This window comes from Pyrus communis, chromosome 12, assembly GCF_963583255.1.
Source record: "Pyrus communis chromosome 12, drPyrComm1.1, whole genome shotgun sequence".
In the NCBI taxonomy this organism is placed as follows: domain Eukaryota; kingdom Viridiplantae; phylum Streptophyta; class Magnoliopsida; order Rosales; family Rosaceae; genus Pyrus; species Pyrus communis.
Window position 1 is genome coordinate 18827272 of NC_084814.1, and position 15101 is coordinate 18842372.

At 36.1% G+C, this 15101-nt stretch overlaps 2 protein-coding genes across 2 annotated transcripts; one reads left to right on the top strand and one right to left on the bottom strand.

Moving 5' to 3' along the window:
- Nucleotides 1-266: 266 nt before the first annotated feature.
- Nucleotides 267-4451, bottom strand: LOC137710927 (beta-1,6-galactosyltransferase GALT31A-like). Its single transcript, XM_068450093.1, has 11 exons — nucleotides 4112-4451; nucleotides 2773-2878; nucleotides 2635-2696; nucleotides 2306-2517; nucleotides 2124-2187; nucleotides 1954-2026; nucleotides 1602-1722; nucleotides 1410-1497; nucleotides 1209-1334; nucleotides 984-1093; nucleotides 267-701 (listed from the first exon to the last, which is right to left on the bottom strand). Exons 1-11 carry the CDS (start codon nucleotides 4213-4215, stop codon nucleotides 553-555), a joined length of 1215 nt encoding a protein of 404 aa, XP_068306194.1. The 5' UTR covers nucleotides 4216-4451; the 3' UTR covers nucleotides 267-552.
- Nucleotides 4452-14152: 9701 nt separating this feature from the next.
- LOC137710567 (histone H4-like) lies at nucleotides 14153-14724 on the top strand. Its single transcript, XM_068449633.1, has one exon. The coding sequence runs from the start codon at nucleotides 14235-14237 to the stop codon at nucleotides 14544-14546; it is 312 nt and encodes a 103-aa protein (XP_068305734.1). The 5' UTR covers nucleotides 14153-14234; the 3' UTR covers nucleotides 14547-14724.
- Nucleotides 14725-15101: the final 377 nt, after the last annotated feature.

Consider the following 15101-nt stretch of genomic DNA (forward strand, 5'->3'; position numbering starts at 1 on the left):
GGATGATGCTTACATTTATTTTTGGACCGTCCAAAAAAAAGCTTTCATTTGGATTTGACTTTACCTTTTGTGCTCCAACCGCAAATAAAAAAGAACAACTTACATAGAACAAGATTATTATCATTTTAGGATCTTAATTGGTGTGTCAAATCAAAGAAAGAAACTTACGTGAAACAAAATCATTGTAATTTTAGGGTCTTAATTCAATAATATTTGTTATATACTTACACATGACAATGCATTATTAACCAGAACGCAACATGACAATGAACATATTCCATATAAGTCCTGCCAACCAAGGTGTCATAAAAAATGGAAAGAAAATAAAAACCCAACTTGCCAACTAGTTTCCATCCAAAGAGCATCAAACTTGGAAAGAAAGGATTTTGTCCATATTTTCTGACTCAAGATTCTCTGTGCAATGATTAAATTAATCATATACCAACTGTCCCAGGGGCATAAATAATAGCAAAAATGGGGCAGGTGGTTTGTGTTTAACCAACCTTCTGTTAATCCATACACATTTACATCACAATCAAATGAACACGGGTTTCAAAAGCTAGTGTGCCAAATAGCTTCATCACCTTCTCCACATCGCTCGTGCACCTCCTCCATTCTCTCCACCGATTTGCATATGCCACTGCAGCTCCAGTCAAACGAGGCAGCACAAGGGTTTCCTGCTTGAGCTTTCCACTCACACTCTTTGAGAAAGACAAGAGAGTTTCGAGTTATACACAGTTGAGATCGAGCTTAAGAACATCTAAATTGAACTAATTACAGTGTGATCTTTTGTGCGGCTTGCAAGAAAAGTGATTATTTTAGTGAGAAGCATCAACTGCAATGGCTTTTAACAATCAATAAGTTGAGTTTAAATAACTAATTGCGTAGAAAAGCAAAAAGCATCAATCTTGAGGTCATATGCATAAAGAAACTAACACTTTAATGGCTTGAAGTGGAACTAAATTGAGTTGCCAAGAACTTACCAGTAGAGGTACCACAGCAAAGGCTTCGCTCGTCAATGTGCTCAACATCAAGACCAATAAACCAAGAACCCAAAGAGACGTCCTCATTTGCATATTTGTGAAGTATGTGCCTAAAGTGGAAAACAGAACTTTTCCAAGTTACATGGCAAGAACAAAATGCAGAATTTTTTTCTTGTGTGTGTGTGTGCGTACAAGAGAAAAATGAGACTGCACAAAAGGACTTACCGATGGACTGAGATGTAAGTTGCTAAATCTTTGGAAATTGCGTATATTTGACCTGTTGCATGCCGAAAATACTTATTTCCCTCCTCTCCAAATTTCCAATATTCCGGTTCATGGTACTTGACCCCCCTATCAAAATAGGTACAGATGATGAATGACAAACATAAATTAAACAAGAGAGATGCACAACATTTGGCTGCTTACTTATTCGCTAGGACAGGTCCAGACTTCATACAACCGATATATGTACGAGGTTTTGATCTATGACTGGCCAAGGTAGAACCAACCATTCCTGTCAAATATTGAAATTAATTCAGTGCCGCAAATTCTGCATCAATTGTTTCCTCCCCATATTTCCACAGCAGATACAGCTGAATTAAAAATATACACACTAACCAAGATTTATGTGCACATCGTCATCAACCTTGATATAAAAGTCAGCATCCCACTTAGAGACAGCTGCGGTAAAATATGTTTGGGTTTTTGACGACAATTCGTGATATCCTTCTATGTGGTTCTGCAGATATACAATGGTGAACACTTCATAAGGTCCACCGAAGTGATTTGAAGTTTGAACCAATGGACAATCTAGATCTCAAAACAACTAAAAAATGCCCACCAAAGGGTTTAAGAATTTTGTTCCTTTGATTGGTTCCCAAGACAATATATCTGCATAAAGCATTGCATGAGTCTCCAAACAACTAACTGGAGATAACAGGCAATTTGGTCCTAGGCACTCAGTACTTACCAGCCGGAAAAAATCCTTATGTTTCTCATCTTCTACATCAATGGCACGATCCAAAAGGCCACCTGGAGTTGCACTGACGACAAAAAAGGAACCAGTAAGTTTTGTTAAAATTTTCATTCTGAAGAAAGCAGTTTATTAAGCTAGTCACTTGCAATATAGAGTAAGCCTACCTGTGTCCAATAACAAACCGCATTATAATTCCCTTTTCTGCCTCTAGCTTCTTTAACTCATCCCCTGGAAAAGTGATAAACTAATCAATTATGTGTGTCTATATATACATATGCTTATTTCTTATAGCAGCAACTAATCTTTTATGTGAGAGAAATGGATTTCGAGTTTTTTGGGTTTCAACCTTGGGGCATCCACGTTTCCCTGATTGACTCCCTTCGTTTTCGGCTGCTAAAGGCAGTCATGATTCCCATCACAAAGAAAAGCTTCTGGCGCTCTTTCAATGGCTCCTTTCCCGGTCTTATCACCACAGGAGATCCTTCATAATTGCCAGATTTAGAAGCTCTAGCTGTTGCCAGCTGGACCTCTAATGTGGAGATTGTCTTATCTAATGCCCTGGAAAGAAATGCAGCATAAATGTCAATAACATACCAACATCAATGTATATATTGAAATACAAAAAATGATCACTTTCAAGATTTCCTCAAATAATAGAAGGACATGGGAAGTTACATGATCACATCATGTGTTTGCGAGACTTGAGAAAGGATGTCTCCCACGCCATCAGTGACCTCCTGCAGTAGCACAGATAAACTATTACTGATTTACTATATAAATGGAGCTAACAAATATTTGGATCTTGTAACTTGCCTTCTTCTCACAATTAACTATGGGAGGCAGAACTCTTCTTGGTTGATCTTTCTCCAGTGGTGGAGCCTCCTCATCAATTTTGTCTGGATCGGGAACACCCCAAAAGCTGCAAGATAAACATCAGCAACTGACCAATGCAATTTTCTGTCAAGAAAACAACAATATGAACCAGACAAATACAGTCCCATGTCACATGAGTGGGATAGATAAAAAAAATTCGTTTCCAAGCAATTTACAGTTCAACTCTCATACTTTAAGGTCATCCAATGATCCTTTGCTTCTCTTGTCACATTCATGTGATTTGGGTACCATAGTTGGGCTTCACCAGCCTAGTACATTAGATTTTTGTGGTGATTGATCAACACTCAAAACTTATATTTCTATGCAATATCAGAGACATAGGAGATCTGGTTCCAAATTGAAGAGTAAATCTATTGGCAGAATTTGCCAAAGTAATATAAATTACCAATCACAAAGCAAAGCTAAGCAGATCAAGAGTATTATTGGGTGCATATTCGTCTTCAAGTTGTTCCCATCTGTCAGCTTCATGTTCCCTTTGCAATGCCAGCCAACTGATAGAAACGATTCTGACCAGAATTTGATTCTTCAAGGGAAAAGTTTCAGTACAATGTGACTGAGTACATAAACTTATCTAACACTAGGTCAAAAATTGGCATCACCGTTTAGAATAACTAGCCTCTTACCGGCTCCAAGGGCTAGGAATCTCTTCCAGCACCACTGAACTATATCAACTGGCTGCCATTACTTTATTTACCATCCAAGGGAGTTAACTTGAAACCATTTTCCTAATGCCCAACTTAAAATCGATCAGCAAGCTCCCCAAATTTCTACGAAACTCGAAAAATCAGCTTTCCAACCAAATGAACACTCAAACATCATGGAGAACTCCTTATCCAATCAGAGTTAACCTTTCAGACTCCATCGCAAAACTTCACTGAATCTACTACTTTCCACACTAAAAAGCCAATAGATCACAACATATTCCTTAAACCAAATCATGTAACTTTAAATTACGACCACGATTCAGCACCCATTATGTCCAATTGGAAACTTAAGGACAATCAAATTACTAAATAGGATTAGCAAACATCCTAAATTTCAAACAATGGTGCCAACAGAATTTGAATTAAGAAACCAGAGCATCATTTGCAAAAAACAGCAAAAGGGTCGGAAAAGATGTCTCATTTGTAGCAAACAACGTTAAAAAATGCAAATTTACAAGCCCCATTAGACTGAGAAGCAAATCTGGAAACTGAAAGAACCACCTCAACACAAGATCTTAGCGAGAGAGAGAGAGAGAGAGAGAGAGAGAGAGAACCTGTTGACAACAAGAACACCGAGGAAGAAGCTGGCAATGCAGAAGAGAGAAGCCCATCTGACGGAGACTCCATTGCCGACCTTGTGAGGTTTACTGAGACCCATCTGCAAAAAAGTCGTCAGCTTTAAGGTACCTCCCCTTTGCTTAAGCTTTTGTGGAGTGGGGTTTTGGGGAGGAAGCTTCAGGAAGAAAATATGAGCAGTAGCAACCCCATTAGAGAAAGATCAGTTTTTCTTACAGACAGCACAGCAACAAAATCATGTCCTGAAACAGTGACGTATATATTCGAAAAGGAAAAGGAAGGGAAATAGATGGAGTTAAACAGTTGAGGGGAGATGGGCTACCTAGTAATTATAATTTTCCATTTTCTCCATTTTTCTGTCACGGTAAAAATAATATTATTTAAAATGTTTTGAAAAAAAATGACAAAAGCCATGGCAGCTTTAACCGTCAATAATGTCCCTTTATTCTTAAGCTTTTCCAAGCAATGGAATGCATTCGCACTGGCTATACTTTCTGCGCCTTTGCCCTTGTTTTTGTATATTTTTTATATTTTTTATTTTTTATTTTTCCATGTTTTATTTCCTACATGCTTATCATTTTGCAGATTTCCTGTTTAATTTAAGATATATGGTTATGTCTTTCTGTTTTTTTAATAGCACAAATACATGTAGATGTGCAAGAAAAATAGAAGAGTAGCGTGCAGAAATTATTTTGCTAATATAAAAACTTGAAACCTCATAATTTTATGTATTGTTTGTGCTGACTCTAGTATTGTTGATGTAGCAATTTGACCTGTAATTTACCATATACCCCAATTTTGAATACTAGTCTCTATGTAGAAAAATAAAAATAACTTATCTACGCCTGTGATGTGAAACTTTCGTTTTTATATCCTTTTGTATTTTCATGTATGTCACTAATGTATGATTATTATATGATGATTATTATACTTACTTGTTGGTAAAGTCTTTGTGCCAATATTGTTTTACTCGGTCTTAATTTATCAAGAGATGAGTATTGAACTAGTGACAAAAATCATGTTTTTGTAACCAAATTCAAAGTTGGAGTCACGATGTACATAAGATACAGTGTTATACAAGCAATAATCACGATGTATTAAAACAACATATTTTACCAGCAAAATATATTATCTATGTAAAACTTATAATTTTACTTCATTAACATTTCAATTGATCTAAATACAGAAAGAAAACCTTTGATTGAAAAAAAAAAACACAAAAAGAAAACTTTACTTTGAAGGAGCTCAACATACAATTCAGATAATATCTTTGCAAATATAGATTTGTAAAATGGAAAAATGCTTCTATTGCAAATTCAAAAAAACTTTATCGGTACTGCATAGTCCTTTAGCTTTGGAGCAGACATAAACAATTTACGAAGCCAAAGAGGGCAGGCTGGTCCACATGCAAAAATAGAGCTGCGAACAAAGTTGGCCAAATGTTGTAAGAAGAAATTGTAGCAGTAATCCTTTAATTTTAACTTAATTGGAGTAATGATTTCTCAACTAAAAATTCATGATCATTGATCCCTTAACTCATCAATACATGTAGTTATGATCTTTTTAGTCAACTCCGTTAAAACTTCCGTCAAAATAAATCAAGGGGCAAATATAAAAAACCAAATGAAAAAAATTATAGCAATGATCTCTCAATTTTAACCCAATTAGACAAATAGTCCCTAACTTTAACCCAATTGAAGCAATGATCCCTCAACATTAACCTCATTGTAGTAATGGTCCTTCCAACATGAGTCATTTTGACGAAATTATGATGGAGTTAACGAAAAAGACCATAGTTGCACGTTTTGATGAGTTAAGGGATCAATTGTCATGGATTTTAGTTGAGGGACCATTGCTCCAATTGGGTTAAAGTTAAGGGATCATTGCTACAATTTTCTATATACTGTAAACTTGGCTACTCAAAAATGAGTTTGAACTCCTACTCAAAACTCCTAGTGCATGAATCACAGAGTTTTTGAGCTTATGATCATAACCGTTCATATTATGAATCACAATGTAAAAATCATCTCTGCAAAAAAATGAATTTAAAAAAAGGTTATTTCGTCAATCTATTCTAATAAATACATAGATGGTCAGTAATGATTTTACCAATTCCATTTATTTGTTTTTATACAATTCATTGACTAAACAACTTAAGTTTTAATTGAATTTTTTGCGTAAACGATTTTTATTAGGTGATTTATAATATGAACAATTTTGATTGTAGACACGAAATTCTATAAATTGACAACGAATCATTTTTGAGTATGAACTTGAAAAAGGTAAGTTAGGTTGGTGAATGGTTATAGTAAATGTGACCTAAAGTCAAGGCTCACATAGTCCATTTGATGCCAGGGTGTCAAATGGCAAACAGACAGACAGAACGACGTACGTGAATGCATGATGAAGTCATAGAAGTGAGTTACACTTATGCATAAATTTAAATTATCCAAAAAGTAAAGAAAGAAAAGGATAAAAATATTAAATTTGTGTAGTTGTGGTAGAGCACCATTACGATACCATACTCCCACATCCTCTGACACCGTAAGAAATTTTTGTGTGGGTTGAAAATATCGTTACGTGTTGTTATAATTCTACGTATTTTGATATAAGTGAAGAATAGAGTTGATATGTTTTAATTTTATGATTTATTAAAAATTTAAAATGCATATTATAACTAATAACATGCTGTGATGGTGTTCTAGGTACCCCTAAACCCTATTGCTACCATATAAACCCTAGATTCTCCTCTCCAACACCATTCCCTTCTTCACGGGTCCTGATTGCCATGACTCATATTTTTGACTTGTCCGGTTGTCCCTACCCCCTCCCTTTTTCTTCCCATCAACTTTGTTTAATTTTACGTAGGAGTGAATTTAGCAGTTCATCAGATCCAGTGCCAGATTTTTTTTTGTTCCGTCCTGTGTTGTTTTCCTGTTTTTAAATCCATAACTTGAGGCAAAAGTAAAGCTTGAATATGTGAGCCCCAAGTGTTTTAATTAATTGTGTTTTAAGCTTTGTTTTACATACTAATTCTACTATCATGCATGCCCAGATGTTGCAGAAGAAACTAAATTAACAAATTAAGCCTCTAAAAATTTGGTAGTGATGGGTTAGTTTGATCAGTTCTGAGATTAGTTATTTAAGAATTGAAACTGGTGATGCACTGTTGATGGTGGCTACCAATCACATTATTTTGTTGGGCAGTTCTGTTGATAGATTATATATTTATATGTCAACACTTTCATTTTATATGCTAATGGAGCTGATAAGCATCATAGAACACGTAACTCAAGTGGTTAAGAACGTTTATCTTTGACATCCGACGTCCTAGGTCCTAATTGATTACCGAAACAAACACATGAGTGCATCTCTGAGATGCTCACGCTACAAACTAGTTGCTGAGGGATACCTATTTGCTTATTATCATGCAACATACGAGACATCATAAACTTAGAAAAATTGGTTGCAGTAATTAGTAATGTGCAGCTTCTTAATGATCATCGTCATCCTCCAACACAATGGACATCTAGACAAGATTTACCCAAACCCGGCCCAATGAAGATTTACCCAAACCTGGGCCCATTCATGGTGGGCTTTTACAAAACCTGCTCTTACCTTAATTGCCCTAAGCCCATATTCAACCCTAATGGGTATTTTGGCAAATCAGTTTTAAGAATTTGCCCTGCTAAACTTATGTGTCAAATACTACGACTTTGGGATGAAGAAATACAAATTTGAGATGTAAAGCTGCGTTTACATGGCATAGATTTCCAGAAGATGTAAATGTAATAGCTACTCTAACGGAAGAGATTTTAATTTGGAATCTAATTTATTTTTTTCTCTTTGATTGGCATGGTCCTTCTTCACAAGATGTACAGTTACATTTTTATCTACATTTTTTGACAAAGATAAGTATTTTATATTCCGAATATTGGATAGTTTTTCAACCAACAAAAAATGTAAAATGTCCATTCCAATGCCTTTTGTATGGACATTTGGCATCTCCTATTGGATATAAAAGTGATTTCTATTATTTAATAAATTCACCTATATTAAAGAGTGTGTTAGTTTTGTCTGTTCCCAATAACATTACTATTATGTTTTTGGTTGATTGATAAAATTCTCCCTCGTAAGTACGGTTGAGGTTTTAAAAAAATGTTCATTCATCACTTGGTATTTGACAACTTTGTTTTATACAATGATATATTTACAATAAGAGAATAAGAGAATAAATTGGTTATGAACTCTTCATTCTTGAGATTAAACCTGAGACCTTTTATTTACAACTGAATAGGGGTGGGAAAAAATACCTAAAATTCCAAACCGAATTGAAAAAATCCCCAAATCAAACCGAAAAAATCCCAAACTGAAAATCCTGAAAATCTAGGTACCCAATCTCGAACTAATCTCGAAATTTCGGTATAGGAATCAGTCTCACATTTTCATTCGTTCGGTAATCCCGAACCGAACTGAAATAGATATATATTATTTAATTTTAAATATATATTTAGAATTGTAACAGTCGTCGAATTTGGTTGAGATTTAATCTCAACCGTTGAATCTAAATAAAACCCTCACTTAGTTACTCTCTCTCTCGACCTCACCTCCGATTTCTCTCGATCTTTCTCTCCTCCTTATTTGCCGTCTTCGAATCCGGCCACACCCACATCACACAAGTGACTCACCTCTCTCTCTACTAACCTCTCTAATCTCTCTCTCTCTCTCTCGACTTCTCATCCCTCACTGTGAAGCCTTCCTTCACCACACAGAGCCATGGCCACCGCTCTCTCTCTTGTGATTCTCTCTCATGCGATTTTTTTTATCAGACACTCAAAATCATAGAATCTTTTTCATTTAGTGCACTGTGCACCGATTCTCCCTCAAATCAAGTAAATTTTGGAATTAATTTAGGGTTTGAAATTTTTATTTAGGGTTCGAATTCTAGATTAGAGTTTGTGAAATTTGTTTATGTTTTGGATTGGATGTTCATGATTCCAGCGCTAATTTAATTTCTATATTTATGTTTACCATTAGGTTAAGGTTTATGAATTTTTTTTTCGATTTAGGAGTGAGGCTATTATATACGTATGAGAATGAGGCTATTATATACAATTCTAATTATACAGTATTAAACTGCAAGACTTCCTTCTAGTGACCTACTTTGTATGTACGAGAGTGAGGGTATTATGTACAAATTATAACTGGACTTTATAGTGAGTTTCATTATTTCATCTCCAATGTAATTTCTTTACTACCCTAAACATTATTTCATCTCCAATGTAATTTCGTTGTAACAGATGTCCTTGTTTCTTTTACATGAGCACTCAACAATTTGGTGTTACTTGTTTGTAACTGTGTCCAGTTCAAGCACTTTTAATTATTGTTGGTGGGTCTGTGAAAGATCACTTAACAATACACAGAATGGTTCTAGCATGCCACCAGTGCAGAATTTTGTGAGAGCGGAAATGCTGTCGAGCTAGCGGGTATCTAATTAGACCTTGTGAAGGTGGTGGCTTGATCCTTCACATTGTTGATCATATGGCTTTTGTATATTGAAGCAATGTCACTTCCTTGGCTTGATTGATCATAATTTTGACTTGTTAATTTGATTGCTTAAACCAGCCTTGGAGTGTACCTGAAGTGTTGCGCCCGCTTTATGAGTCATCAACACTTCTTGCTCAGAAGACAAGTATGGCAGTAAGATTGTTTTCTCCTGATCGATGTCATCTTGTTTGGATATTAAAATTTCTTAGTTGAGAATGTTTAAAACAAGTTAGAATCGTAGAAACGATGAAGCTTCATACATCTTGTGTTGTAATGTGGACATATTTCTTCTTTCAGGCATTACGCAACCTGAGGCAGATATCTCAAGAAGTTTCTCAGCCTAATTATTCCGCTGGTTGGGGAAGAAGGCCTGCGGCTCTCCGTGCTCTTAGTCAGAGATTGAGCAAGTGCGTTTCAATTTCTCCCCCTTATGATTTGTTAGAACGGTTAATCAACTTTCACCTCGTTGGAGTCTTAATTGAATTTAAATAGTTTGATAGTAGAATATATTTGAAGAACAATTCATAATTTCATATTTCAATTAGTGATTCCGGATTTGTCCCGAAATTTCGAAAATATTTTGGGATTCCCGAAAAATTTGGTTTGGGATTGATCTTCAAATTTCGGTCCCGAAAAATTTTGGTTTGGGATTCAGGATACTAATTTTGGTTCGGTATCCCATATCGAACCAGCCCTAAAAGTAAAGAAAATATCACTCGACCGTAGCAAATTGCGCACTATACAAATGGATATTGACACTCCTGGATTCCATAAAACGTAGAAGTTAAGAAAATTACCGAGTTGATTTGTTTATATTAAACTTATATTCCCATTTACATTATCATTTCTTTGGCCACGAATCTTAAAAGCCAATCTTTGTGTGCAGTGCACTAGTAACTTGAGGAGGTTGTCAAGTCTTTGCAAACACAAAAACCTTCGGATAAGTAGCGATTAGTAATGAACGTGAAAGTCTGGGAAACTGGAAGCTTTCTTCCTTCATTAAGATGTTGGCATCAAAAGCAATCATAGCTTCCCTGGCATGCTTTGCACGTAAAAAAGTACTTATATGTTCCCCTGACATGCTTCAACCAGTGCTTGTTAAGGCGCATTGCGTGACATACATTCATACGAGTACTGATGTGTGTGCAATACTTGAGCTACATCAAAACCAAAAACAGCCTACGAAATTTGGGTTTGATCAATTTGGGTAGAGAATCACGAATTAAGACTTCAATTTGGGTATATTCAGTTCATCTATAAACCACCTTTCAAGCTTTGACTTGTCATTCTCTATGTACATGCATGTGCAGTACAAACACCCCAAAATACTGAATTCAGGACTCGTTTGATATAAATGATTGGAATGAAATGAATACGTACTATTTTCACGTGTCTTTGTAGCATTAGCATAGGACGCCACTGGTGTACCCGTACCATACAAATTGCTCTTCTAAAATCAAGTTCAAATCCTCTGTGCATCTTTCTCAACGGGACATGTGTGTTTAATCCTTGTTATTCATGCAAATCGTGCGACTAATCACAACAGGTTGATCTACAACCATAATGCTTAGTGTCCAAGCGATTAGCAAGTGTCAGTAATGTAGTGAAATTGGATGGTTTCGAGATTAGGTCAGCACATTAATAATAAACAAAGTTTTTTTCTTCTTTTGCAGATCCATTTGGAGAGCCGGTCTTTGCTGAAGGGGCAGAGCAGAAGGTTGCGGATCCATTTTGATTATGGAGGAGGCTTAGTGAACCCGAACAAGGCAGCGAACCCTAGCCTCATATATGATATCAGCACAAATGACTACATAAGCTACCTTTGTGCGTTTGGCTACAACACCTCAGCTGTTTCTCTACTTGTTCAACAAGCCACATCATGTCCTGTTACAAAACCTTCAATTCTTGATGTAAACCTGCCGTCCATTACCATTCCAAATCTAAGAAATCCTGTAACACTCACTCGAACTGTAATGAATACTGGTTCTGTCAACTCAATGTACAAAGCTCAAATCGAGCCTCCATCACGCATCAAAGTAGTTGTAAAGCTAGAGACGCCTTCAACTCGACAGTTAAGGCGATCTTCTTTACAGTTGCGGTTTCCACTGCCTACCAAGTGAACACAGCATCCTTTTTCGGAAGCCTGACATGGACTGATGAGGTGCATGCTGTGTCAAGTCCCATATCTGTGAGAGAAATGAAAATGGATCATACTCATCCAGCAAATTGTGTTAAATACATTGAAATATTTCAGAACTGAAGAGAAAATGAAAGAAGAATAACAGTGAGAAAGATGAAGAACTAGAGAGAGAGAGAGAGAGAGAGAGAGAGAGAGAGAGAGAGAGAGAGAGAGAGAAATGAGACTTGTATTAACTGAAAAGGAAGTATTACATAATTAGTAAGCCTAACTACTCTAACCAAATACTAACAAACTAACTATATTGCTAACTTGTACAATCATCTAACTAACGGTGTGGAACTCTTAATAGATCGTAATAATGCAGATACATGATCGAATCATCAAATAATAATGGGAATATTCCCGAAGTGCTTGATGGACAATTATAGACTCCATCGTCTTTCAAAGTAGAACTGAAGTTCCTATGAAAGTGGAGAGAAAGGGAATTTGATTCTCTTCTTTTTTGTGGGTGCAATGGGGAACAAAGAACCATGTTCTTGGTGGAGAGATTAAGGATCTTAAATATGCTTTAGGAGTCCATGCAAACTTTCTTAGCATCTGTTCTTAATCATGAACCAAGCTCAGTTGCTCAGAAATATGTCCATTGTAACCCTAACTTTTCCCAGGTCATCCTACTCGGGATTTAGATCTCTCTTCCAATGATTCAAATTGAATCAATGTTAGACTATCATCCATTAAAAATAGACTGAATTATTATAGGATTGCCAATAACCTTTGCCGTTATATTTCAGAGAATTTCATCTAAATTTCCTGTTAAGTGGTGTCATGTGAGAGGCAAGAGGAAAAACTTGTCTTTTTATCTCACTAAATTCATGAATTTAGGCACTAACGTATTTGTGTTGTTCATATCCGCTATCCACATTGCTATTCATCACTGTCAACTTGTGCTTCAGAAGGTTCTTCACCATCCACATAAGTTACTTTAACACCACTTAACAAAATTTTGGATAAAATTCTCTAAAATCTAGCAATGGGGGAGTAATTGGCTGTTTCGTACTAGTTAAGGGAGTAAATCAGCAAAAAAAGTAGTTTTGGGGGTAACGACAATCTTTTAATGGTTTGGGGGTATAGGTAGTTTACCCTTAAGAAAATTTAGGATAAATTGCATATTTCACCCTGAAGTTAGTGTACAATTACAATTTAATTGCAATTTAGTGTCATACAAGTTGTAATTTAATTGCAACATTTTACATCCGTTAAACATATGTTAAATAAGTCGTTTTTGAGGACTAATCAGGTGGGGTTTTCGATCAACATCACTCTATCTAATGACGTCTTGAAACTCAACGCGTGTCGTTATCTTGCCGGAAGTTTTCCACACTGGGTGGCTTATGGAAAAGGGAGGGGGGAAGATAGGATTGAGAGAGGTCCTGCAACGAATTTGAGAGGTTGGGTTGGGGAGGGTTGTAGAGAATGAGGTGTGGTTGGGTCTAAGGCTTGGTTTGGTACTGAAGTGATTTTGAAAAAAGCTGGGACCTGTTTTTGTGTTTGGTAAACATTTAGCTTCAGCTTTTTTTCACAGTTTTGGGTAAAAAAAAAAAGCCAAAAACAAGAAGTTGCAAAACCCAGCTTTGAAAAATCAGCTTTTTTCATATATGTTTTACATAAAAGTTTATAAAACACTCTGCTGCTTTATTTCACAACTGCTTATTCTCACAGCACAGCAGAAGCAATTTTTTTTTCAAAGCATAGCAATACCAAACCAGCCCTAAGTTTGGCCAGAGAAGGAGGAGGTGGGACCTATTATTATTATTTTGTTATTTCAAAATTATATTAAATACTTACTTTGAATAATTATTTTTTAAAGTTATTTTTATCTTGTTACATCATAATGTAAACGATTAATTTAACAAATTGTAATAGATGTATGATATTTTAATTAAATTTTAATGTTTGTCATTGTGAAATTTTAAAAATGTTAGATAAAGTTGCAATTGTATACAAACTTATACGGGGTCATATTTACTCTATTTATGATTGTAATGAAGAAAAAAAAAATGTAAAACTGCGGCAGTGGCGAAACCGTATTTACACGATCCAAGTACTCTTTCAATATCTTATTTCAGCCGTTAGATGACCCATAATAAAGTATTCAGTTAGTACAAATTTCATTCACGAGGATCGACCTGGCCAGCCGTCGATAAGTTTCGATCCAACGGCACCAGTTGAAAACAAAAAACAAAAAATCCGCCCACAAAGCTCAGCCGAGGCGGCAACGCCAAAAATTCAAAGATCGCTCGATTCCGCTCCCCACTATAAACCCCCCTTCCTCGTCGATTCTTCATTCACCAGATTCAACCTAACTTTCACAACAAATTTGTTTGGGAGGTCAGAAAATTTAAATTTCCGGGAAAATGACAGGGAGAGGAAAGGGAGGAAAGGGGTTGGGTAAGGGCGGAGCCAAGAGGCACAGGAAGGTGCTGAGGGACAACATCCAGGGGATCACCAAGCCGGCCATACGAAGGCTCGCTCGCAGAGGAGGTGTGAAGCGCATAAGCGGCCTCATATATGAAGAAACCAGAGGGGTTCTCAAGATCTTCTTGGAGAACGTCATTCGCGACGCTGTGACGTACACCGAGCATGCCAGGAGGAAGACGGTGACCGCCATGGATGTTGTCTATGCTCTAAAGAGGCAGGGACGAACCCTTTATGGTTTCGGAGGTTAATTCAAGATATTTTGAATCGAATCCTTCTGGTTAAATTTGGGGCTTTTTGTAAAACTTGTTATGATCTGATGAATTTGCTTGTTAATTTTGAATGTCTGAGATCGATTTGAATATGTAATTCCAATCGGATCCTTTCCGTTTCCAATGCCATCAATGAAGATATATTACTTAAAGAGAATTATTGTGCACAATTTGTAGTTACTGAATTGTTGGATTGATTTTGTGGTGCACCCAATGGTGGAGCTAAAATTCTTTGTGAGAGAGGGTTTTTTATATATGTCTTGAGAAAGATTTAGAACTCGTAGCATCAACAATTGAAGTGATCTTCACAAAATTAAAGGACCCATTAATTTAATAAAGAGAATCGAAGGAAGTGTATAATACAAGAGTGGGAGGTAGAGGGCAAGGTAAACGATAAAAAAATTGAAATTATAGGAAGAAAATACAAAGAAATTTGGTTTGAATAGTTTGATAGAAAAAGAAGGGCAAAGAAGAGGGTTGCAAATAATAGTTGATTAGGTAGCTTTAGAAATAACATTAAAGTTGATTTTAAAA